Source organism: Ictidomys tridecemlineatus, chromosome 3, assembly GCF_052094955.1.
Source record: "Ictidomys tridecemlineatus isolate mIctTri1 chromosome 3, mIctTri1.hap1, whole genome shotgun sequence".
NCBI lineage: Eukaryota > Metazoa > Chordata > Mammalia > Rodentia > Sciuridae > Ictidomys > Ictidomys tridecemlineatus.
Window position 1 is genome coordinate 11,592,438 of NC_135479.1, and position 25,749 is coordinate 11,618,186.

Here is a 25,749-nt window from a genome sequence, read left to right on the forward strand (position 1 = left end):
CTGGTCCTAAAAGCTTAGGATGGAAGCGCAACACTTATTGTTCCAAGGAACCAAGCAGTGCTTAGACAAGACAGAGGAAGTTGGCACACACCCCCTACCCTGAGGCAAGAACAGACCGAGAGGGTGCGTCTCTTATTCCCTGGAACTTGAGGGATACGGTGGATGAAGCCATCTCAATGAAAAAGCCAGTGGGTTCATGCACACAACGTGACACACTCACATCTGCAGTCCCAGCTTCTGGGGAGGCGGAGACGGAGGACGGCTGGGAGACCATCCTGGGCAACACCGTGAGTGCCGTCCACACACGGCACTTTCTTACTAAATTTCACTGCCACGACTGCAGCTTCAAGTTTAACAGGACATGGATTTACTCCTAAATACAGGACTTTATTCTGAGAACCTGGGTTTTGTGTATGTGCTGAGTTTTTTTTTTGTTTGTTTGTTTTTGCGGGGAGGGGGGGGGGATTTGGGATTGAACCCAGGGCTGCTCTCTCCTACTGAGCTACAGCCTCAATTCTTTTTTAATTCTGAAAAAGGGTCTTGCTAAGTTGCTGGGGATGGCCTTGAACTTGCAATCCTCCTGCCTCGGCCTCCCCGAGTTGCTGGGATTACAGGTGCACGTCACCGTGCCCAGCAGAACCCAAGTTTTTTAGGACCCTGGCACAGCTCCAGATACTTCCTGGAACCCTCCTCAAGACTAAGTGCTCTTTCTTTTGTATTGTCATCTTCCCGCTTAAGCACTCAGAGAGTGACAAAATTACAGGAGCAGTGAACTAGGAAGACTGAGAAGCGCAGGAGCAACATTCAGTGTGGAAATCAGAAGTTACTACAGAGTCTGGGACACACCCAGGGATGGACCACGGACACTGCTGAGGGCGGTAACCGGGTGTGAGGGAAGGTTGAGAGCTGCAGGCCCCCACCACGGTAGGTGACCTTGTTGTCCCCAATACACATGCCTTTGGCCCCCTCCTGCCTTCCTCTCCTGCTCTGCACCCTCTTGGCTCACCTCCGCCATGCCTGTCCTCCCCCAAGTTCCTCCCTGCCTGCTCTGGACTCCTCTGTTCTCCATTCTCCTCAATTCCCCAGGAACCAGGCCTCCTACAGAGCCACCCAGGGAGACTCACATAACACCAGGCCCCTTACACAGGTTTACTGGGTGAGCCCAGCAAACACAGTGGGCATCAGCAGCGGCACCACGAGCTGCCCTGTAACCCCTTGGCAAACCCTCACATTCCTATCAAAGGGGCTGGGCATGGTGGCACACACCTGTAATCCCAGCATCAGCTTAGGAGGCTGAGGCAGGAGGATCACAAGTTCAAGGTCAGCCTCAGCAATTTAGGGAGGCCCTAAGCAACTTAGTGAGACCCTGTCTCAAAAAATAAAAAGAGCTGGGCATTCAATCCTGGTCCCAAACAAACGAAAACAAAAACAAAACAAAACAAAACTATCAATGTGGGAGGGGGAACCATACAGTAAACTCAGACTATCTACTCAGACCATCAGTTCACCAAAAAGGTTCCCAAGTTTTTGGAGTTCTCTGCCAACTGGAGGGGCAGATATTAAAGTTCAAAAGCAAGATTTGGAATACAAGCTGCTCACCTCAGCCTCTTAGGTGGAAGACAGGTGGGTGGAATAGACACAGAAAAAAGGTAATTGGAAAGGTGAGCAATTGAGGCTTTCCCTCAAAGTCCCCTCACATGTCCCCCCTCTCCTGTGGCTGCTGTGAAGACCCAGCAGCCAAAAGCAGGCTTTTGGACGCCCCTACCCCACCCCAGTTCCAGACAAGATTCTTTTCAATCTACTTACCCAAGTTGAAGTTCTCACAGGCTGGTAAATACAGTGAGCTTATTTGCAAGCCAGGGTCATATCTGCCTAGCAACCCACCCCCAAGACTTGAGGGACTCTCAACGTGGACAGACAACAGGCAGGCCAACTGTGCACAAAGGAATCTGTTCTCATGCAAATGACCCCCGAGCAAGAGGGCTAAGAAAAGAGAGAGTCCTGGGACAGCTCTCAGGAGCCAGTGTTTCCCAAGAAGATGTTGAGGGACTTTTTAAGGGCATGATAGCAGTCTTGCCCAGGGTCAAGGAAGGGCTGGCCAGAGGGGCTCTGTCTGCCTCTTGGACTCTGACAGACCTACAGAAGAGGCCGAGAGGAGAGCTGAACCCTTAATTTCCTGAAAAAAAAAAAATTTTTTTTTTTTTTATTCTGTACTGCAGACTCCAAAGGTTCTTTTGTTCTTATTTAGAACTAAACAGAGTTAGTTTTGTTTGGGGGGGTTTGATTAGCATGGTAATGCAGTACTTTTCCTGGACAAGTAAAATAGAAGGCAGAGGTTTTCACTAGGCCTAAGGGAACGAGGCGAAGCCAGTCCCTAACTAGGGTGGGCAAGTCATGAGTCTGTGGCTAGCTAGCAAGGCTGGGCTGAGTCCAGCCACCTCTCCACTGTCCAAGTGGCCATGGCCAACGTCAATGTCAACTTTGGATGAACCCTGGTTGCAAAAAGAGCCAGCGCACATCTGTGAATGTGGTGTAACCTTGAACGAATCCCTCCGATGCTCTCTCTCTGGGCCTCATTTTTTCCATCTGCAAAATGGGGATAATAAGTCTCAAGTGCAGAAGGTTGATGATGGGGTTAAAATAAATCACACAGCTGGCACTTAACTCAGAATTTGGGACAAAGCAAACATAAAAAAGTTAATTAGAATTAATATAAGAATTAATATGCATTAGTAATAATAATCAAATTGCTATGTTAATAACAACATTATTAGTCCTCCCCCCCCCCCCCGAATAACCAGATTGTATTTGGCCAAAGTATTCACATGGGATTTTTCTAATCATTTGAGCCGTAGGAATTTAGGCTTTATCTATTTTTTAAAATTTTTTTCTTCCACTTTTTTCTCTCTTTTGCTTCAGGCTGCTGAGCCCCAAAGTGACAGTGACCCACGGTAGCGAGGGCACTGTCTAATTTTTAAAGTCTAGAACCTAAAGCACTGAGATTTTACGTGACTTGGTAGAGTTGCTCGGTATAAATGATGGGCTACAGCCCTGAGTTTCATTAGACAATACAGCACATGATGTGCCCGAAGTTTTTCTTTTTTTCCTAGTTCTGGGGACGGAACCCAGGGGTGCTTCACCGTGAGCTACACTCCCAGCTCTTGATTTTTCATTTGAAAACAGGGTCTTGCTAAGTTGCCCAGGCAGACCTCAAACTTGTAACTCTCCTGCTTCAGCCTCCTGAGCTGCTGGGATGACAGGTGTGTACCACCACACTTGGCTTTGCTGTGCCATATTAAACATGCCATTTCCAGTCAGATGGGACATAGCTGTGACTCTGGCTTCTGTGGAGGTTGAGGCTGAACCACGACTTGAGCCCAGAAGTTCCAGACCAGTCTGACCAACCAGCCAGACACTATCTCAAACAAAACAAACATATTAAAAGTTTTTAAAATGCAAGCATGACATCTCCTTTTGGGGTACAGGGACAGGTCCTCAATACTAAAGTGTAAGACCCTAAATATGAAAGACTATGCTTACAGGTCAGCCAGCTTCAACCATGTTTTCTTTTCTGTGATTAAAATCCATTTGCTGATACATGTGGATTCTTTAAAGAACAACTCATAACGGATTTCTCACAGGGTGTCTTTTGGAGTCAGCAATTGGCTTTGATAAACCCTGAACAACAAGAAGAATTAATGGTAATTGCCAAGGACTTGATGGTGATCCACACTTTACAGGCATCGTAAATTAAATCGTTCAGCTCTAGGAACACACATTTACTCCCATTTCACAGATCTGGAAATTAATGATCCGCAATGTTAAACCACTCCTACTCAGCAGCCATGCTGGCTGAATACTCGTGGCCCCAACGCATCTGCTTCCCACTTAACCCACACCAGATCTTGTTAATAGAAATGCGTGACATCTAATCCAGTAGACTGGCTCCCAAAATCGTCAGGGCAATCAGCGAGCAAGGATTTATACTAAAATTCAGATCGCCGGCTCCTCCCCGTGGCGACCCTCCGTGCACACTTCAAAACTAAGCTCTCCTGAGTTGGACATCAGAACTACATTTTCTGAACCCCGCGGGACCGAGCAGCGGTTGCCAAAGTCCGCAGGGGAACGCGGAGTACATGGTCTTTGCTCCGCAGCTGTTCCCAAATTTGCCCTGGGTTTGAGGTGGGGACCAAGAAGCCAAGTTTGCGCCCCCTTGGGCTCTGAAATGCCCAAGATCTTCGGACACACGCTTTGTCCCTACGAAGAACTCGTAACTGAGGTTTCTCGTGCACCTTCGGCTCAGTTCACAGTGACCTTGGGAACGGGGATTTCGAAACGAGGGGCACACACTCTCTAAACCTCCGGGTCCCTGCTGGGGGCTCCCGCGGGTCAGGCAGTCGTGCACCTGTGCGGACGTCGCCTCCCGCCTGGCAGAGGGTGCGCGCGCGCCCGGGGCGAAGATGCTGACTCAGCCGGGCTGCTCACATCCCTTTCGCGCAACGCGGATGCTGTTGCTGCTGCCGCTGCACCAAAGACGGAGAAAGCCATGCACCCGGAGCAGCCCGGCCGCGGGCTCCCTGGGGCCCACTGCGGCACTCCTCCCCACCCCCGGAAGGGGAACTGTGGGGGTGCGCGAGTTGACGAAATTAGGGGAAGTGGGCGCAGGAGCAGGAACTCGAGCGCAGCGCGCGCAGCTCACACCCAAACTGGAAGGAACCTGTTCTGCCCGGAGCGGGCGCGTAGCTGCCGCAGCCGCGAGCGCTGCGCGGGACCAACCCCGGCGCGCGCTTCCCCCCCCCTCCCCGCTAACACCCCAAATGCTCAGGGCGCGGGCGGGGCCGAGTGGCGGGCACGCTGAGAGAGGGTGCAGGCGCACCCCAACACTCCTGCACGCCCGCGCTCCCACTTGCATTGCAGCAAAGTGCCGGGGTTCGGTCGGGCGAGGCGCACCCAGGCTGGGGGATGAGGGCGTCATGCCAAGGACCCCAGCGGCGTTGGCGGGGGCGGCCAGCTCGGGACGGCGACGCTGTTACCTTCCGTGACCCCCAGCCCGGGCCGCAGACGGGCGGGGCGCGCGCCCGGCGCGGCCCCGGTCCACGTGGGCCGGCGCGCGCGCGCCAGGCCGGCCCCCTCCTTGGCGGCGCTCCGCGCTCGCAGCACATGGTCGGCGGCGGCGCGCCCCCGAGGCCGGCGGAGACCGGCTGCAGCCGGTATAGGATAAGAGATAGGCAGCGACGCGGGGCCGGGGCGCGGGCGGCGGCACGCACGGCCCGGGCGGAGGCGGCCGGGTGGGGGGCGGGGGGAGGGTGTGGCCCGGGTGGCGGCGGCGAGGGAGTGGGTGGGGGGCCAGGGTGCTCCCGGCTCACCGGCCGGCCAGAGCCAACTTGTGATAGACTCGGGTCCACGCCCTAAGGGGTTAATCCTTTTCTCATGTTACCGAGCGGCTTATAAGGAGGGGGAGGCCAAGCCTCCGCCTTATTGGGAGCCTTTTGGGGTTTATTCTCTTCCCTTCTAACTTGGTGAGTTGGTTTTATTATTTTACATGTTTAAAAGTTTGATTGTGGGGCATGGATTGTTTTTTAAAAATATATGTGTTGGGGCGGGGAGGCGGAGGAAACGACTTAACATTTTAGCATTTTGGAGAGATTTTTTTTCCGAAAAATATTCTGACAGTTGGGAATGTTCAGGGCCACCAGGATTACGCGCTCTTGCCAGTGTGGGCAGCTGAGAGTTGACTGTCCATGACCCTGCTATAGTTGGGGTCCGGGGAGATACCTGGCCGGGTCTTTGAGTGCCCCCACCCCGGATGAGGGGCTCCAGGCTGTCGGGGGAGTCAGGGGCGGCGGGCTCAGCCCGGCTGTGGGTTTCCCGCATGAAGTTGCGTGCGCGTCGCTGGAGCGAAATGTCAGAGGTACCTTCCTTGCCCAGACTCGCGCGCGCACGCAGAGCGGCCACTGAGGCAGCGCGAGGAAAAGTGGGTCTCCCGGTCTCCATCCTCGACACACCATCCCGCGGCCGCCCGCGTCTACCCCGGGGGAGGGCAGGGATCTCCCCCTGGAGCGCGGGTGCCACACCTGGACGTTCTGAACTGTCAGCGGCTGACGGCCGGTCCCGCGCAACTTCCAAGGTTCTCTTGGGCTGCCAACCGCAGGAAAGCGCTGGTGTAGCTGAGCAGTGCTGGAGCCAGAGAGGATGGTTTTGCAGAGGAAATGGGTTATTTCTTTCTGGGTTGTTTTCATTCCCTTCACCCCCAGCAGACAGGTGAAGAAGTTTGTTAGGTAGCGGGTAAAAAATCACCAAACACGGTGGGGCCAGTTTTGGGAATAAGCTCCCGGGAGGCAGCTGGGGGAGAGAGCATTTACAGCTCGGTCAACCTGGAAGCCCGGGTGGTTCCTATCTGGGATAGATTCTCCCCAGAACTTTAACTGTTTTTGCAAATCATAGTGAGATGGGTGTCTTGTGGGGTGGGGGGAGCCAATTTTTATGCTGAGATCTGTGATGTGTCTCCCCATGGCCCAAGCACTATTATGTGGCATTTGGGGGTCACCAGTGCATCCTGCAGATGAACACAGTAGAAACACCTCTTCGTGTAATTAAGGGAAGGCTGTCCAAGATAGAAACTGACAGTATGTAAATAAACAATGCAGCCAAGTGGAAAAACTCCTATCTTAATGAGTACAGTAACCCTGAGTTTTCCTCCTGTGGTTTCCAAAACAGGACTTTCCTCAGTGGAACTCCTGAGGAGGACACTTAAATTAGGGGCTCCGGTTTCAACATCATGGTCTTGCAAAATGGGCGAATTGGTTGTATCCAATGATTCAACGCTGCTGAGGCAGCCCTCCAGGTTAGGTCTGGGGCTTTTTTCAGATAGAGAATTCAAACCAGCTTCATCCAGATACAGATGGGTTTGGACAACTGGGGCCTGAGACACTTGGTCAAAAGCTCTTCTCCAGGCTGGTCTTTAAAAACACTGGAGGGTCCCCATGCATTTGCTCAAGCTCTGCCTACATGCACAGCAGCCGTCCTGCTTCCATCTAAAGAGCCTGCATTTTGAACTCTTCTCTGAACTGACCCTCAACTAGCACTCAGAAGGTCTATAATCCAATATGATGCCCTTAGGTCAAATCTTTTCTCAGCCAATTAAATCACAGTGAAGATCCCAAGTAGATCAGATTTCCAAGCCTTAGCAGAATACTCATTTATTGATTTATTTTTTCATTCTTGAAATTTTTTTTATTTATTTACTTACTTACTTACTTATTTTGGTACCTGGAATTGAACCCAAGGAGGGCTTAACCACTGAATCACAACCTCAGTGATTTTTATTTATTTTTTATTTTGAGATAGGATCTCGCTAAGTTGATTAGGGCCGAACTAAGTTGATTTAAACTTTTCTTCGATCCTCCTCCCTCAGCCTCTCAAGTCCCTGGGATCACAGTATGTGCCCCATGCCCAACCTTTTTATTTATTAGTATTAGAGATTGAACCCAAGGGCACTTAACCACAGCCCTATTCCAGCCCATTTTTTTATTATTATTTTTAAAACATTTGAGACAGGATCTCCCTAAGTTGCTTAGGGCCTCTCTAAGCTGTTGAGGCTGGCTTTGAACTTGCAATTCTCCTGCCTCAGATTCCTGAGCAGTTGAGATTACAGGAATGCTCCGCCACACCCAGCCTCAATACCCATTGACTTAAGGGGACACCTTTTTCCCCCCCCTACTTTTCTTTCTTTTTCTTTCTCTTTTTGAGACAAGGTCTTGCTAAGTTACCGAGGGTAGATAGCCAACTACCAGGAAATATTCCAAACTGCTTAGTACATTTTGTTATTCTGATTCCTTCAGAAGAACATTGGGGTACAGGAAAGTTAACTTCTGGGAACCTGCACTTAGAATTGTAGACTTTACTGCTAGAAAATGCCAGAGACTTGCCTAGTCTGCTTTTACAGATGATGAAATTTAGGGGTGAAGTGATTTCAGCCAATTAAAGATTAACAGGTATTCACCTACTGCCTGAAGGCTTGAAAAAAGATAAACCCCTGGGCCTTGCCTTCAAAGGACTTGGGAAGGATGGAAGGTAAGCTGGGGTCAGAGGCTATCAGAACTGCCTTTTCTTAGGACAGGAAGAGATCTGAGATCAACATCTAGTTCAGTTTCTTCCTTTACCTATTGGACACTGAAAATCAAGAAGTGGTCCACTCAGCTTGCCTTGCCACTTATATCCATAGGAAGCCACCTAGTATTCCTTCCCGTGGGGTAAACCACAAAACCAGACAGGAAACTTTCATGTTCTAGAATTCACAGAGGCTTCCAAGTAACTGAGCTCAAAATTTAGGCCTCAGTTCTTCATTGGCAGAGGCAGAGACAACTTGTAAAGCCAGTAAGCCTTTAGCTGAAATGAATGGAAGAAAGAGAAGGAGAAGAGTCTACGAGTTTATTCTGTAATCGGGCACTTTTTCATACGTGACTCAGTTTTATAAGGAGGCGTTGCATTTTGTTTAGTAAATGTTTAGTGAGCACCTATTATATACCAAATGATGTGTGGGGCACTGGAATTAGAAAGAGCAAGCTGATTACCTTGCAAGTGCCTGCTGTGTGCAAAATGCAGGCATTATCACCTAGTAAGTTTTCAAAACCAGGTTATTCTGTTATTAGGTGATGCTGTGGTCTTACCTTCAAAGCTAGACATAATAGGACATAGGATGCTTTCAGATGGTAAAGCCATAAACTTTTGGAGTAGGAGTAGGTTCAGGGTGCCTTCTTATCTTTATAATGATCCCATTAATAAGAAAGGAAACCTGTGTCCTCCAAGAACCCAAGAATGTAGGTGAAACTTATATTTGATTGTGGAGTTTGGTTTGGTCGAGCAGTGGAAACAGCCCAGGGATGCTTTTATCACTGAGCCGCATCCCCAGTCCTTGTTATTTTTTTGGTTTTAGAGACAGGGTCCAGCTAAATCACTGTGAACTTGCAATCCTCCCGCCTCAGCCTCCTGAGTCACTGGGATCACAGGTGTGCACCACCACAAGCAGCTTGAAGGTTATATTTGAATCTAGCCACAAAAGAGTAGCACAAACGTAAGGCAAGAGTTTAAAAAAATAATAATAATAAAGGAACTGAATCCTGAAGGTAAACAGAAGTCAAAAGTTCAGTGTCTGCTAAGCAGCTCTCATAGATCAGATATAACCAGTGCCCACTGATGTTTGCAATAACCATCTAGCATTTGCTCTTCCCTCTTAGCTCAGTTTGTGTTTGGGCCATGCACCAGGTTTGGCCTGAGAAATCAGTTGGTTACTAGAACTTAGTTGCTAAATGCAAAAGTTTCAACTTTTTTTTTTCTAGTTGTTGATAGACCTTTATTTTATTTATTCATATGTGGAGCTGAGAACCGAACCCAGTGCCTCACACATACCAGGCAAGAGCACTACCACTGAGCCCCAGCCCCAGCTTCAACTTTTAAAGCTCAAAAATGCTGCTTTGTAAGATAGCAGAATCCCTGGGGAGGTCAGGAGATTTGATTCTGGACCATTTTGATCAAGTCCTTTCACTTCTCCAGGGCTTGGTTCTCTGAATTTTCAAAATGAGTTAGACAGTACAAAGATGAGCTCCAAATTCCCTTTAGCTTCAACATGCTGTAATTTTTTTGCATGTGTAGTGGAGTACTGGCGATTGAACCCAGGGGTGCTTAACCACTAAGCCATATCTCCAGTCCTTTTCATTTTTTATTTTGAGACAGGGTCTTGCTATATTGCTTAGGGCCTCACTAAGTTGCTGAGGCTGGCCTTGAACTTATGATCCTCCTGCCTCAGCCTCCCAAGTTGCTGGGATCATAGGTGTTCACCAGTATGCCCAGTTCCCAGTGTTTTTGTTCAAATTGATCCTGAGCTCTCCATTAAAACTGTAAGACACGTGGTGTAGTGGCCCACAACTGTAATTCCAGCAACGTGGAAGGCTGAGGCAGGAGGATTGCAAGTTCAAGGTTAGCCTCAGCAACTTAGCAAGGCCCTGTCTCAGAATTAAAAGGGCTGGAGATGTGGCTCAGTAATGGAGTATCCCTGGGTTCAATCCCTAGTACCAAAAGAAAAACAAACAAAAAAAAAGATTAGAATCTGGAACCCAACCATGCCAACATGACCTTGGATTTTGTAGCCACATGGTCCTGACAAGGAAACAGGCTGAACTCTAGAAAGATGTGGCTGAATGGTTTTTAACTAGAGAGCATTTCATTCTCAAGGTTTCGTGTCATTATCAATAAATATTTTAGTCCATGGAGGCAGAAACCATCTGTCCGTCTTTTCACTGTGGCGTTCTCACAGTGAAAGCAAAAGACTTTGGCACCTAATAATAGGTACTTGGTTGTTAAAATCAAAGCTGCGTAGGTCGGGAGCAGGGTAGCAGAGAGCGGAGCACTGGATTTTGTGAGCTTACGATTTAATGGAGGAAGTAAGATCAATACCTAAAAGTAAGTGATAGCCCCATCCCTCCAAGACACCTGTCCTGTGAAGAAGGCGCCCCTGGAGGTGGCTGGTCAGAGGAAGCCTTAGGGGGAGAGGAGGCTGGATGGCCACAGGATGGGTGGCTGCAGACCCCAGGGCCACGAGGAGCCCGTTTTAACCCTGGCAGGTGAGTCGAGTCTTGGAACCAGAAGAAACTCAGCTCCCAAGACAGGTTGGGATCCCATGGCAAGGGTTATTGACCATCCACCTAATGAGTGGGTCTCATCCTCCAGCAAAAAGAAAGCCATTGGAAAAACAGCAGGAAAAAAAAATGGCCCGATGATGCAATATTTCCAAAGGTCCATCGCACCAGACAGACTCGAGGAGCCAGTTTAGAGGCTATTAAAGGAGCCGTGGGCTTCACAGGGGAAAGTTCAAACCTGCGGCCCTGTGCATGGGACCAAGGCCAAGGTCTTGCCTGCCTCAGGCCCCCCACCGCCCTCCCCTTCCCCAGCACGCCCTCCCCAGGGCTGTTGTCACTCCTCTGCCCCAGCAGCCTCCTCTGGAAAGGCTAGCCAGGGCGGGCTGTTGTGAAAGCCCTTTGCTGGAGGGCTCCGGCCCACTTAGGTCAGTTGCTTCCTGTGTGGGAGACGGAGCTGTGACGCTAGCGGTCAGCCTGCATCTGGAGCACTCTCACCGCCCGGCCACCTTTCCATTTGCCCTCAGGCATGACACAGTGTGCCCACACGGGCCTTTGCTGCCGAGAGCACAGGCTTCTTGAAGCATCTTCCGCCCTATTTCACACGTCCAAGTATTTTAACAGTACCAGAGTGCAAAGAGTGGGCACTGGGTCCTTGCCAAGGACCAGGCTGCTAAGCGAATGGAGATGTGAAGGTCGGTCGGGTTTTTCGTGCAGATGACTGATTTCTGCAGTCCAGGGGCGCTCTACCCTGAGCCACGTCCCCAGTCCCCCATTTTGTAATATTTTATTTTGAAATAGGATCTTGCTAACTTGCTGAGGCTGACCTCGAACTTCAAGTCCTCCTGACTCAAGACTCCTGGGTAGCTGGGATGACAGGTGTGTGCCCCTGCGCCCCAGCTTGCTGTTTCAGATTTGTGAAGTCAAGATTATTAAATCTTATGACCAGGCATCGCAAGCCTACTGCACAGCCGAGCTTATATCCTGTTATTTTTCAGTTGCCTGCATAACCGGGAAGACCTTTCCTGTTCATAGCTCTATAATTAATTGAAAAGAATTCTCAAACTTGAGGTTGGTGGCCGTTAAGAACTCTTACAACCCTGGGTTCTTTATTATTGTAGATATCATTAATTTTTAGTTGAGCTAAAAAATATACATATATAAAATATATAACATGTATGAAATATATCATTGCTTGAAAGTAAACGTAACTTCAAAGACTTTGCAGAATTCACGTGCTAGAGTCCACTCAAGAAGACTCAGGTTAAATCTACCTCCTCCCACAATGAACAGTATCACCTCTTTGTGGTGTTACGGCTCAGGTCTGCTCGACCAGTGTTTGTTGCAGTTTGAATGGAAAGGCATAGGGAGGTCAGGGGTAGCTGGTGCCCAGACAGGGCATTGCCCAGATAGGTTAATTAGTCACTGCATTCTCGAGGACTTGTCATGTGCTCTGAAACTGAGTAGCTAATACACCAAGTAGTGATCACCTTTAAGGAAAGAACGCAGAACAAACTGTCAGAAGACAGGATTTCCATAGTTTGGCCCATAGGTAGGTTCTGACCACACAGGTACAGCTACATGGGAGCCAAATCAGAATCTGAATGTTGCTTAGTGAGTGCAAAATGGGAGCAAGAAGACTTGGATGATCCCAATGGCCTGTGGCATCCAGCAGGACACATACAGTGTCTCGAGCCATTGTCTTGTGGAAGGTGCCAGATGAACTGTCAGTGTTGCCCCTTCAGCTTCCTGTTGAAGGTTCACTTCTTAGTTTTTTGATTTTGCAGTACTAGGGACTGAACCCAGGGTGCTCTAGGTTCAGTCCTCAGCCTTTTAATTTAAATTTCAATCCTCAGCCTTTTTATTGAGGCAGTATCCTCAGCCCTTTTATTTTGAGACAGTCTCACCGAGTTGCCCAGGCTGGCCTCAAATTTGCAATCCTCCTGCCTCAGCCACCTCAAGTGGGCAAGTTATAGATGTACACCACTATGCCTAGCTTCTAGGCTTAATTTCTAATCAGCATTCTTTAGGGCCAGTTCAGCCTGTCTTTGCCTCACTTGTCTTTAAGGTTAGCATTAGTACTGGGGCCATTCTGTGCCTCTCAGTGTTCTGCTTTACTAGGCACAGTGCTGCACACCTGTCATCCCAGCAGCTCAGGAGCCATCACAACTCAGGAGGCAGGAGGATCACAATTTGGAGTCCAGCCTCAGCAAATTATCGAGACCCTGTCTCAATTAAAAAAAAAAAAATGCCTGGGAATGTAGTTCAGTGGTAAAGTGCCCCTAGGTTCAGTCCCGGGTACCAAAACATTTATGTTCTGTTCTGACGTCCTTGTTTTTCCAGTCTAACTGTCACAGGGACATCTCATTTCCAAGTTGTTTGTGATTCCCATGTATAATTCAAAGATAGGTGGGCAGACAAATAGATATAAAATTGTCTAAAGATGATGCAAACTGCACAATTTACATCTCCAACAACCTCAGAAGTGTGGTGTCTCTTATCATTTACTCAAGATCAGCCCTCCTGCTATTGCTGATCTAAATTTTTTTTTTATTTCAGGTTAAGAATGACACAGATGAAATCAAAGCTTTGTTCCAGAGCCAATGTGTACACTCAAGTGCCTGACGGAGGATGGGGCTGGGCGGTAGCTGTTTCTTTTTTCTTCGTGGAAGTCTTTTCCTATGGCATCATCAAGACCTTCGGTGTCTTCTTTAATGACTTAATGAACAGTTTTGATGAATCCAACAGCACGATCTCATGGATAGTGTCAATTTGTGTCTTCGTCTTGACGTTTACAGGTCAGTATGTCTTTCGGCCCAGCCACGACGTAAGCACCCGCCCCTTTCAATCTGCCTGACGATGTGATGGGAGCAGGTGTGTTGGGCCCTTTCTGGTTTCAATTAAGTGATAGTTTTCAGAGGGCCGGGATTGGCAAGAAACAAGAGGCATTTGAAGAAAGCCTTCCTCATAGCTTAAGGATTCAGGAGTGCCCTTGAGGATAGCAGCGAAACCAGTTCTATGAAGATATGCACAGTCATTGTCTAAGAAGAGCCATCCCAAATACCTGACATTCAAAGCCCTGGTCTCATAGAAAACATGCTTTGAAAACAGGCCGGAAACATATACATGTGGCTACGTGCAGAAGAGAGGTGGGGGAGGGGTAAAAAGGTATACAGTGGGCCCTCCCTGTGCAGGGGTTCCTCTCCCACAGGTTCAACCAATTGCAGATTGAAAATGGTGTTTTGCAACCTGCAGCACCAGGCCTTAGGCCTGCCATGGTGGTGCCTGCTGTAAGCCTGCCCTGACTTCTATTCAGATACAGTATGACAACTATTTGTGTGTTACCTACATTGTATCAGGTAACATAAGTAATCTAGAGGTGATTTCAAGTAAGGAGAATATATGCCTAGGTAAATATCCTGCCATTTTTATGTAAGGGACTGGAGTATCCCTGGATTTGGGTGTCTGGGGTTGTGGACGGGTCCTAAAATCATCCCCTACGGCTACTGAGGAACCCCTGTAAGATTACAGTGTCCTAAAGAACGCTGAATTCCAAATGCCTGACTCCCTAAAGGGCCTTACCGAATCATCCTTGTATAGTAGTCCCAGACCCAACAGCATAAAATAAATGGGGTTTTAGGATCATCGTTCACAGACTGCTCTTCACCAGGTCCTGCGTGGCCTCCTTGAACTTACCTGCTAGGGCTGCTGCGCTCATCTGTCCATCAGAGGCAATGCTGAGGCTTTCCTGAGAGCACAGAGCCGCAGGGTAGGGCTCCTGTCGGAGAGCCAGCCAGGCCAGCCTTACGCACGACTTCACCCTGATGTCCTTTCATTCAACCATTATGATCACTGAAGTTAAGCCTTTTAACTGTCGTTCGGTTTTACCCATCTAGTGTCTTAAAAGGCTGCCTTGTGGGTTTTTACCATCTGGAGAGAGCAGGAATCTCTCTTGCTGGTCTTCATACCGTCTCTTATTTATAAGTCTGATTAAACTAGATCCTACTTTCATTTTTATTTTTATTATAATATTATCATTGCAATGACTAGGGGTTGAGTCCAGGGCCTTGTGCATGCGAGACAAGCACTCTACCAACTAAGCTACGTCCCCAGCTCATTTTAATTATTAAGACTTCCTTTCCAAACTGTGGAATGCTCACTTACTGAGGAAGATAATTTAAATAAATGAGAACCAGAATTTTACATTTTGATAATCTAAAGAAAATGAAAACATAAATGCTTAAATCTGAGCTCTTTAATAGGCAAAGCTAACAATGCAGTCAACTCCAGTCAATACGACGATACTAGAAAGTCATTCTAGACATTATTCCAGCTGTTAAGACTTTGAGAGAACATACCGGCTCAAAATGATGGCAGGGATTTCATCATTAGCTCTGTTCAATATTAATTTGCATGTTAACACCTAACGATAGACACACAGGACTAAGCCCAACGAAACCGAGTCCCTTTTCCCCCACCTTTCTGTTGGGCCCGTTCCTCTTTGACCAGGCTCTCGAACGTTCACCTGTCTCACTGTACTCGAGGCAATATTAAGTCGCATGGAACCAGGAAACTCATCTGCTGAACTGCAGGGTCCCAGGGGAGAAAGCCTGTGGAGCTGAGCACCTGGGTCCATCAGCCACCCTGGAGTCACCTGCCCCATTGCTGGCCCTTTCCACCTGGGCCCTGAGTAGAGGGGGGGAATGATCCAAGCAATCATAGCAAAAGCAGGTGTCTGCAGAGATATAAATTTTACCCTGTTATTCTGTGCTGAGGATCAAACACAGGGCCCCACGCATGCAAGGCAAGCTCTCTGCCCCAGGGCTACACCCCCAATCTCTCGGCCGTTTACTTTTTTTTGGCACTGGGGGTTGAATCCAGGGGTGCTCTACCACTGAGCTATATCCCCAACCCTATTTACTTATTATTTATCTGTTTATTTGTTTGTTTATTGAGACAGTGTCTTAGTTGCCCGGGCTGTCCTCCAATGTGCGATCCTCCTGCCTCAGCCTCCTGAGTAACTGGGATCACAGGTGTGCACGCCCACGCCCGGCTATACCTTGGATTTCTCTTTAAAGAGCCCAGAGAATTTTGTTTCATTTGAACAAATTCTAAAATAATTTTTGAACTGACCTCAGTCGCCACCACATGAAATGTAGTGTGTGTTTCACATCCTCGCTCCCTGTTCAAAACTGGGGGGCCGGGGGAGGAATCTCCCTGGAGCCAACATTCCAGCCTCCAGGAATAAAGGGGTCATTTGGGGTCATTCTGATGTTGTTGTCCCTTTCCTGCAGCTCCCCTGTCCACCATCCTGAGCAACCGCTTTGGACACCGGCTGGTAGTGATGGTGGGAGGGCTGCTGGTCAGCACCGGGATGGTGGCCGCCTCCTTCTCCCAGAAGGTTTACCACATGTACATCACCATCGGGCTCATCTCGGGTGAGTGTCCCCCGGCTAACAGTTGGGATCAGGGGTGTTGAAGTTTCCCACCCCCGTGGAGACTGCAGGGGCGGGGAAGCTGATTCTCAAGTGCCCCAGAGGTTTTGTTTCTTCTTCTTTTAATATTTACCAGTGATGACGATCAGCTGCTCTTTTGCTCTAGTGTGCAACCAAGACGTCATTTCACAACCCAAGACTTCCAGAAGGAGTGCAGACCTTGCTCCTGACTGATTGGAGGTGGCTAGCTAAATCTGCACACTTCCGTGGTTTCATGCTTACCCCTGCCAAAAGACATATTTATTTCCCAATATAAATCCTAGTTTTTATTGCTCCTAACTTCCCCAAACAACTATGAACAGCTTTATTAATTTATTAATAACCTTATTAATTTTCCAGTGCTGGGGTCACACTCAGAGCCTTGTGCATGCCACGGAGCTGCATCGACAGCCCTCTATGTTGTCTGAGATAGGATCTCACTGACTTGCCCAGGCTGACCTCAAATTTGGCAACTTTCCTGCCTCACCCTCCCAAGTACTTAGGATTACAGAATGTGCCGATGCCCAATGCACCCAGCTTCTCTCAACTTTTAATAAACCCACTTTTCTTTGCTATGATACCTTTCTCCAGGATGAATTACAGGGCTCGCAGAACACTTCTTATTCTAAAAACCTGCACACAGAAACCCTCAATCTTTTCTTCCTTCCCACCCTCCCCAACCCCCCTACCCCCTCCCCCAGTACTGGGGATTGAACCGAGGGGCACTGTACCTCTGAGTTACATCCCCAGCCCTTTTTACTTGGAGACAGTTGCTGAGGCTGGCCTTGACATGTGATCTCCTGTCTCGGCCTCCCGAGGTGCCCGTTTACAGGCGTGCACCATCACACCCCGCGGAGCCCTCTGTCTCTGGTCACATCCTTCAGGATTCCTCAGTGCGTGGCTCTCACGGCTTCTTCTCTCCCTCACAGGTCTGGGCTACTGCTTTAGCTTTCTGCCCACCGTCACCATTCTGTCACAATACTTTGACAAAAGACGCTCAGTAGTCACTGCTGTCGCTTCTACAGGAGAATGTTTTGCCGTGTTTGCTTTTGCTCCAGGTAGGTGACAGCAGCTGTCTCGTGGAAGGGGGAAGCCACTCTGAATATCAGGACAGAGAGAATCTATGTCAGTAGGAAGCTCGCATTCCACGATAAGGCTTTTTCTTGAAATACGCAAAATCATTCCAAAATAATTTCATGATTTGTATATTTTGTTTGTTACTTTTCAAATGTGGATTGAAGTCATGCTAGTGAAGTCCATTTTATGTGTATATAGATAATCTCACAGCAAAAATATTACCCTTTGTTTCCCTAATTCAATGTCCACATGTGAATTACAACAAAACTAAAGCAGTGGGCAGGTAACTGTGGAGCTCAGGATTTGTCCTTTCCCAGTTCGTGACGATCCTGCCCGCGGACTGCACTTGGCGGGTAGGAGACACAGGCAGGAGCCTTTAGGAGTGACATGTCCTAATGCTGGAGCTTCCAGATGGTTCTAAGAGTTGACTGCATGTGTGCTCTCACAGGTCCAGAGAGCAAGAGGCGCGTTAACTAGGGGGGCCACAGCAGTATTGGTTTTCCACTTTGCTGTCTGTTTAGAAATTTTCCAAATAAAATGTTGAGGAGAGAAACCATCAGTGGACTTTGAGTGTCTGAGGGTGGAGACAGTCCTGCTCAGCCTTGTGTCCTGGTACTGGGCACGTCCCTGGCCCTTTGTGGGCGCTCAAGAAATGGTGCACGGAGAAAGGGAAATTGGACCAGTTATTGCCAGATGGGGACAGAGCTCAAAGCTCAATGCTCCTTGGCAAGTCTAAGCCTTCCCTGTTAATGGGAGGAACATAGGTCTGAGATAAAGGCCACATCCCGGCCCTTTTTATTTTTTGATTTTGAGACAGGGTCTCACTGAGTTGTTTAGGACCTCACTGAGTTGCTGAGGCTGGCTTCAAGCTTGCCATCCTCCTGCCTCAGCCTCCTGCGGATTACAGGCGTGCACCACCACACCCAATTTATTTTTTATTTAATCCATTACTCCTAAGGATTGAATGAGTGGATGTGCAAGGATACAGCTCCATGATTGGTGAATTCTGTTTGTAAGAGGCCAGAGAATAAATTGTTTAGGCTTTGTGGATTATACAGTCTCTGCCACAACTCCTAGAATGTGTTTTGACATATCATCCATACATGGAGTGTAACTTCCCGTTCTTGTGGTTGTACATGATGGGGAGCCACACTGGTTGTGTGTTCACATTCAAACATAGAAAGTTATGTCCAGTTCATCTGTCTTTCCCATTCCCATCCCCCATCCTTTCTCCCATTCTGTCCTCCCTCTCTTCCCCACCCCCCCCCCGTTCTCCCCTGTCCACTCCTGGTGAACCTCCACTCCACTGCCCCCAGTGTAAGTCACCATTCACATATCAGAGGGAACATTCAGCCTTTGTTTTTTGGGGGGGGATTCGCTTATTTCATTTAGCAAGATATTATCCAGTTCCATCCCTTTACTGGCAAGTGCCATAATTGCATTCTTCTTTATGGCTGAGTAAGATTCCATTGTGTATATGTACTACATTTTCTTTACCCATTCAACCATTGAAGAACTCCTAGGTTGTTCCCACAGCTTAGCTATTGTGAATTGAGCTGCTATAAACATTGATGTGACTGATTTTAAGTCCTTTGGGTATATGCCATAGAGTGGGATCACTGGGTCAAATAGTAGCTCCATTCCAAGTTTTCTGGGGACTCTCCATACTGCTTTCCAGAGTGTTACCCCAATTTGCAGTCCCACCGGCAGTGTATGAGTGAACCTTTTCCTCACATCCCTGTCAACATTGTTACTTGTATTCTTGATAATTGCCATTCTGACTGAAGTGAGATGAAATCTCAGTGTAGTTTCAATTTGCATTTCTCTACTGCTAGTGACGTTGTCATATATTGGTTGACCATTCATCATATTTCTTGAAGTGTCTGTTCATTTCCTTTGCCCATTTGTTGATTGAGTTATCTGTTTGGTTGAAATTTTTTGAGTTTTTTTTTTTTTTAATTATTTTTTAGTTGTGGTCGGACAAAATACCTTTATTTTATTTATTTTTATGTGGTGCTGAGATCAAACTCAGGGCCCTGCACATGCCAGGCAAGTGCTCTACCACTGAGCCACAACCCCAGCCCCTTGACTTCTTTACATAACCTGGAGATTAATGTTATGTCTGAGGTGCAGGTGGCAAAGATTTTTCTCCCATTCTGTAGGCTCTCTCTTTCTACTCTTGATTGTTTCTTTTGCTGTGAAGAAGCTTTTAGTTTGATACAATTCTATTTATTGATTCTTGGTTTTACTTCTTACACTTCAGGAAGAATTTGGTTCCTGAGCCGACACAACAAGAGATTTGGTCCTACTTTTTCTTCTAATAGGCCGAGGGTCTGTGGTCCAATGCCTAGGTCCTTGATCTACGTTGTGTTGAGTTTTGTGCTGAGAGATGTGGGCCTAATTTAATTTTATTACATATGGATTTCCAATTTTCCCAGCACCGTGTGTTGAAGAGGTTGTCTTCTCCAATATGTGTTTAAGGCACCTTTGCCTAGTATAGGATAACTGTATTTATGTGGGTTTCTCTCTGTGTCTTCTGTTCTGTTCCATTGGTCTTCATGTCTGTTTTGGTGCCAATACCATGGAGAATGGATGTTTATACATAAGTCCCTCTAGCTCTGTAGTATAATTTAAGGTCTGGTTTCATGATGCCTCCTATTTTTCTTTTTTCACTGAGGATTGCTTTAGCTATTCGGGGCCTCTTAGTTTTCCAAATGAATTTCATGACTGCTTTTTCTATTTCTATGAAGAACATCATTTTGGAATTTTAATAGGAATTGCATTAAAATCTGTATAATACTTTTGGTAATGTGGCCATTTTGACAATATTAATTCTGCCTATCCAAGAACAAGAGAGATCTTTCCATCTTCTAAGGTCTTCTTCAATTTCCTTCTTCAGTGTTCTGTAGTTTTCATTGTAGAGGTCTTTCACCTCTTTTGTTAGATTTAGTCCCAAATATTTTACTTTCTTTGAGGCCTTCGTGAATGGGATAGTTTTCTAACTTCTCTTTCAGTTAATTCATCACTGTTATATAGGAATGCAATTGATTTATGGGTGTTAATTTTGTATCCTGCTACTTTGCTGAATTCATTTATGATTTCTAGAAGTTTTCTAGTGGAGTTTTTGGGTCTTCTAAATATAGAATCATGTCGTCAGCAAATAGGGGTAGTTTGAATTCTTTTCCTATTTGTACCCTGCTAATTTCTTTCTCTATTTGCTCAGGCTAGAGTTTCCAGGACTATGTTGAATAGAAGTGCTGCAAGAGGCAATCCCTGTCTTGTTCCAGTTTTTAGAGGGAATGCTTTCAATTTCTCTCGGTAGAATGATGTTGGCCTTGGGTTTAGCATATATAGCATTTACAATGGTGAGGTGTGTTCCTACTATCCCTAGTTTTTCTAGTCTTTTGAACATGAATGGATATTTTGTCAAATGCTTTTTCTGCATCTGTTGAAATAATCATGTGATTCCTTAGGTCTATTGATGTGATGAATTACATTTATTGATTTCTGTATGTGAACCAACCTTGCACTATGGTGCACTATCTTTTTAATGTTTTTTATATGCGATTTGTATTTTATTGAGAATTTTGCATCTATGTTCATCAGGGATATTGGTCTGAATTTTTCTTTCCTTGATGTCTTTGTCTGGTTTCTTATTGATTCAGGGTGATACTACTTTCACAGAATGGGTTTGGAAGGTTTCCTTCTTTTTCTCATTCATGGAATAATTTGAGGGTTAGGGTTTGCGTTAATTCTTCTTTGAAGGTCTGGTAGAACTCGGCTGAGAATCCGTCTGGTCCTGGGCTTTTCTTTCTTGGTAGGCTTTTGATGGTGTCTTCAGTTTCATCAATTGAAACTTATCTGTTGAAATTTTCTATGTCCTCCTGATTCAATTTGGGTCATGTGTCTCTAGAAATTTGTCAGTATCATCAAGATTTTTTATAAATTTTCAAAATAGGTTCTGATTATTTGTATTTCAGTAGTACCCCCTGTGATATTTCCTTTTCATCACAAATTTTAGTAATTTTAAGTTTTCTTTTTCTTTGTTAGCTTGGCTAAAGGACTATCCATTTTTATCAATTTTTTTTCCAAAGAACAAACTTTTTGTTTTGTTGGGGTTTGTTTTATTGTTTCCTTTGTTTCAATTTCATTGATTTCAGCTCTGATTTTAATTACTTCCCATATTCTGCTTTTGGTGTTGATTTGTTCTTCTTTTTTTAGGGCTTTGAGATGTAATGTTAGGTTATTTGTTTGTTGACTTTCTATCGTTTTAATGAATGCAGCGAGTTTTCCTCTTAGCACTGCCTCTTAGACTGTCCTAGAGATTTTGATGTTATATCGCTATTCTCATTTACCCCTAAGTATTTTTTTTTTTTATTTCATTCCTGATTTCTACTCTCTGTGAGTCATTCAATAGAGTATTATTTAGTCTCTGGGTGTTAGCAGAGCTTCTATTTTTTATTTTATCATTGATTTCTAATTTCCTTACATTATGACCAGATAGGATAGGGTGCCAGGTATGAGCTCTATTTTGGGGGGAGGAGGGTCCTTATTTCACTTCTCGCATCTCCCTAGAAAACGGCACCTTCCAAAGATCATCTGGAGCCTGGGCTGAACATTTTTATACGTAAGAATTATGATGCACATTCTCCTTATTGATTCATTAAACAAACCAAATCCTAGTCCGTGTCTGTGATCTCCTGGGTCTGGAGCCCCTCACTGACCTCGGGTTTTCTCTCCTCTCTTCGCTGCTGCCTCCGAAGCCATCACGGCTCTCAAGGAGCACATCGGCTGGAGACACAGCCTCCTGTTCGTGGGCCTCCTGCAGCTGAACATCATCGTCTGCGGGGCACTGCTGAGACCCATCATCATCAGAAGGCCAGTGTCACCGAAAACAGTCACCCACGAAAGCCGGAAAGAAGTGCAATATATGCTTGAAAACGAGAAAACCAGAACCTCAATAGACTCCATTGACTCAGGAGTAGAACTAACTACCTCACCCAAAAATGTGCCTAGTCACACGAACCCAGAACTGGAACCCAGGACTGACCTGCAGCAGACCCTGGTGAAGGCTGGCTCCAAGCCAGGGGACCAGAAAGCCCCGCTGTTGGACTTCTCGATTTTGAAAGAGAAGAGTTTTATCTGTTACGCGTTATTCGGTCTCTTTGCCACCCTGGGGTTCTTCGCCCCTTCCCTGTACATCATTCCTTTGGGCATCAGCCTGGGCATTGACCCAGATCGTGCGGCGTTTTTATTATCGACAATGGCGATTGCTGAAGTTTTTGGTCGGATCGGAGCCGGGTTTGCCCTCAACCGAGAGCCCATCCGCAAGATCTACATTGAGCTCATCTGCGTCATCCTGCTGACCATGTCCCTGTTCGCCTTCACCTTTGCTACTGAATTCTGGGGCCTCATGTCCTGTAGCATATTTTTTGGGTTCATGGTTGGAACTATAGGGGGGACCCACATTCCGATGCTCGCCGAAGATGACGTGGTAGGGATTGAGAAGATCTCTTCTGCCGCCGGCGTCTATGTCTTCATCCAGAGCATCGCAGGGCTGGCAGGTCCACCCCTGGCAGGTAACTTACACCCAGGGCACACACCCTGGTCTACCTCCCCCTGGTTGGTTGTGAGCTTCCTGTTCAAATCGTAACTTTAAAATCTACTTCCACTGGGATACTTTTGTTGAAGGTTGGAGCTGCCAGGGTCTGGGAACTGAGCACATTGCAACACTCTGCACACACCTGAGCGATCAGGGCGGAGTACCCCTGCAGGAGGTTACACATCCAGTTCATATCTTAAATCTGATGTGATGTGTCCTCAAAATTGTCATGATTAGAAATCTTGCCCTGTTGAAAGGTACGAAAGGGAATGCCAGTAAAAACAATGCAGCTCTTTCCGACATTATCACTTTCTCAAAGAGACACGCACGTACCTGTCCCCACGATTTAGACTCTCTACTGGGACAGACGGAGCCCATGACGAACAGCTTAGCAATTTGTATTTTCAGGTGCTAAGTGTGCCGTGGGTTCCATTTGTTTTTTCCCCTCCAATCCAGCATTAGAAAAAAACCAAAAGAATAGTGTGTGCACGAGCAGATAATCTAACAACAGATCCCATCATTACATGCAGCTACAATGCACCAATCAATGATTGGGGTGGGGGAGAGGAAGGGAGGTACTGAGAAGTTTCTAGCGTGTCTGGGCGTCTGGGTGGAGGTGCACGGCGTCACAGTGCCGCTCTCTCTTGCAGGTCTGATGGTGGACCAGAGCAAGATCTACAGCAGGGCCTTCTACTCCTGTGCAGCAGGCATGTCCGTGGCTGCAGTGTGCCTCGCCCTGGTGAGACCATGCAAAAGGGGACTGTGCCAGCGTGGGCACTCAGAAGAAGCGCAGGCTGAGCCCCAACGGGGGAAGGCGTTACAAGACATACCCGAGGACTTTCTGGAAATGGATCTTGGGAAAAACGAGCAAAGAACTCAAGTGAAAGTAGAGCCAGTGTAACAGGTTTTCCTGTAACAGCAGCGGCCATGTTGGCTGGGAAGGGGGTGCTGCAAGGACCACAGGGAGGTAGGGGAGCCGACACCCCCCTTCAGACCTGCATTTTAAAGGGAATGTGTATGCAAACAGCACTACCAACATTTTTTTCTTTTTGCCCTAAGTTTTCCTTTTTGCTTATTTTTTTAAGCCAAAACAAAAATAACCAAACTCTCTTCTGTGTATAAATCTGGCTGTATTCAGTAGCAATACAAACTCATAGAAGAACTCTGGTTCTGATCCAGTATTAAAAGAGTGACAATGAATTGGCCGAGCGGTTGGAAGAGCATTGACATGTGATAAACCACTATCTTCTAAAATGACTTCTAGCCCAGGTCATTGAAATGAAATTGCCTATCCCTGCCCCCACCCAGAAAAAAAAAATCTTGAATCATTTAAAAGATTTCTGATTTTTCAGAAAGACAAGTAAATTGTTTTTAAAAAGAAGCTGAAAACTAGTGAGGTGTCCATTAACACAGTATGGCCTCTGGCTTTCCAAATACTGCCTGGAAATGAAATATAGTTTAAGACCAAACATCTGATTAATAAGCAGAAAATTTAAAATATATAACTTGAATGTCATAAATGTGAAGACGACCACTTCTTTTTATGGCCAGTCATCACCAAAAGTATTTCAATACAGAAGATATGGAATTGCATTCAAAAATGTATTTCCTGTTGCTTTTAATTATTCAGAAATATGTGATTATAATGTCTTTAATTTAAACCACTATTTATTATTAAGTTATTCTAGGATGATTAATCAAAAGAAATAAAACAGAATCCGAGACATCAACGGCATTTTTACCTCCTTCCCGCAATCCTTTAAATGCCTCAATAAGTACTTCTTGTCTTATAAAGTTACTCTCATACAAGGCCAAATTGCAATGATCCTTCAATTTGATTAAAGGTAGCATGTGCTATGTAAAGGGGGGAAATAATGGAGAGCAAATCGCCTTAGCTTTTAAAAGATGATTTCTTTGATCACCTAAGAATACTTGAGGATCTTCTTTGATCAAAATTATAGTTCACTGAATCGTTGAAGCATTTCTGATTTTGTCAAATCTTTACTGTTGAAACATTTCTGTATTTCATTGGGGGGAGTAGCCGAGACATTTGTTACCATCACAAGTTACAAGGTAGGACTCTCGTCTGACCTAGAACTCGATTGTGGCCATTATTGTTTTGGAGTCACACTACATGTATAGTCTTTCTCATTTTAGCAGTTTTCATCAAGAGGATAAGAGGTGGCCTGTTTCCTCACCTGTTTCACTGAACCTCACCCTCCAGGTGGTGATCAATGCTTGCTGCTCCATCTTTATTCATCTTACTATTAATTTATGACAACTCAGGGGGAAAAAAATATAACAAGCCTAGTTTGGTTCCAGGTACACACAAGCTTGAATATTTCTGTGCACTGAGATGAAAGTGACATAGTTCATCACCACCGACTACATTTTGTACAGCATTTTATCAGCCATAGAAATAGGACAATCGGTAAAACTTTGGGGAGGGCAAGGGAGGAAATGACAAAGCGTCTGTCCAAAACAGACACACCTAAAACAAGGTGGATGTAGCACATGTCTGCCGCGGCTCGGGAAGACTCTGAGCCTGGGGCAGGTTTGTAGACCTACACGACTTCAGCACTTTACAACATATTTTGTACTATGAATGTTCAACACAATTTAATATTTATAACTGATTTTTGAGGATCTGCTCTGTGTCCATTCTGTTAACTGCATGAGAAAAAAAATATATGTATGCCAATTTCAGTATGTCAATTATCAAGATTTTAAATGTTTGGAAGAAAATAAAAAGATTGCTGATTTGTTCTGTATTAGTGACATTCTGGTACTTCTAGATTTGCAATAAATTTATGGCTTTTTATTTAAAGAGACTGATTTTCTTCTGTGGTAAAGTTTTTCAATATAATATTCATTAACACAATGAAAAGTTATAAAAGCTCAAGGATATTCATTTCAAATGAATAATTTTTAAAATTTTTCTGTAAAGTCTTTCAGCCCTACAGGA

The 25,749-nt window shown here is 46.2% G+C and overlaps 2 protein-coding genes across 17 annotated transcripts in view; one reads left to right on the top strand and one right to left on the bottom strand.

Moving 5' to 3' along the window:
- Arsg (arylsulfatase G) overlaps positions 1-25,749 on the bottom strand; it is a 118,353-nt gene that overhangs the window by 85,199 nt on the left and 7,405 nt on the right. The window contains exon 1 of one of the 12 annotated variants that reach the window (XM_078041806.1): positions 5,034-5,123. The exons of 9 other annotated variants lie outside the window; for them this stretch is intronic. The gene's annotated coding sequence lies outside the window, so the exon portion shown is untranslated. Of the gene's footprint in view, positions 1-4,405; positions 4,694-4,950; positions 5,124-25,749 lie in introns of those variants that run through there. 2 more of the 12 variants (XM_078041808.1, XM_021728431.3) reach the window with 2 other exon arrangements.
- On the top strand, positions 5,138-25,615 carry Slc16a6 (solute carrier family 16 member 6). 5 transcript variants are annotated; one of them, XM_078041803.1, is made up of 8 exons: positions 5,320-5,519; positions 11,433-11,510; positions 11,630-11,702; positions 13,191-13,429; positions 15,926-16,069; positions 17,035-17,163; positions 21,946-22,761; positions 23,435-25,615. In XM_078041803.1, the coding sequence occupies exons 4-8, from the start codon at positions 13,198-13,200 to the stop codon at positions 23,683-23,685; spliced, it is 1,572 nt and encodes a 523-aa protein (XP_077897929.1). In that variant the 5' UTR covers positions 5,320-5,519; positions 11,433-11,510; positions 11,630-11,702; positions 13,191-13,197; the 3' UTR covers positions 23,686-25,615. The 5 variants fall into 5 exon arrangements, with proteins under 5 accessions (XP_077897927.1, XP_077897929.1, XP_077897928.1 ...); XM_078041802.1 differs by lacking the exon at positions 11,630-11,702; XM_078041801.1 differs by lacking the exons at positions 5,320-5,519; positions 11,433-11,510; positions 11,630-11,702 and adding an exon at positions 5,138-5,210.

What these genes read in the sequence shown, in the direction of transcription:
- Slc16a6 (XM_078041801.1), top strand. Translation starts at nt 5,161, where the DNA reads ATGGTCGGCGGCGGCGCGCCCCCGAGGCCGGCGGAGACCGGCTGCAGC. An exon ending in CACCATCGGGCTCATCTCGG is followed by an intron (nt 16,070 to 17,034) that starts GTGAGTGTCCCC and finishes TCTCCCTCACAG; the next exon opens with GTCTGGGCTACTGCTTTAGC. An exon ending in CGTGTTTGCTTTTGCTCCAG is followed by an intron (nt 17,164 to 21,945) that starts GTAGGTGACAGC and finishes CTGCCTCCGAAG; the next exon opens with CCATCACGGCTCTCAAGGAG.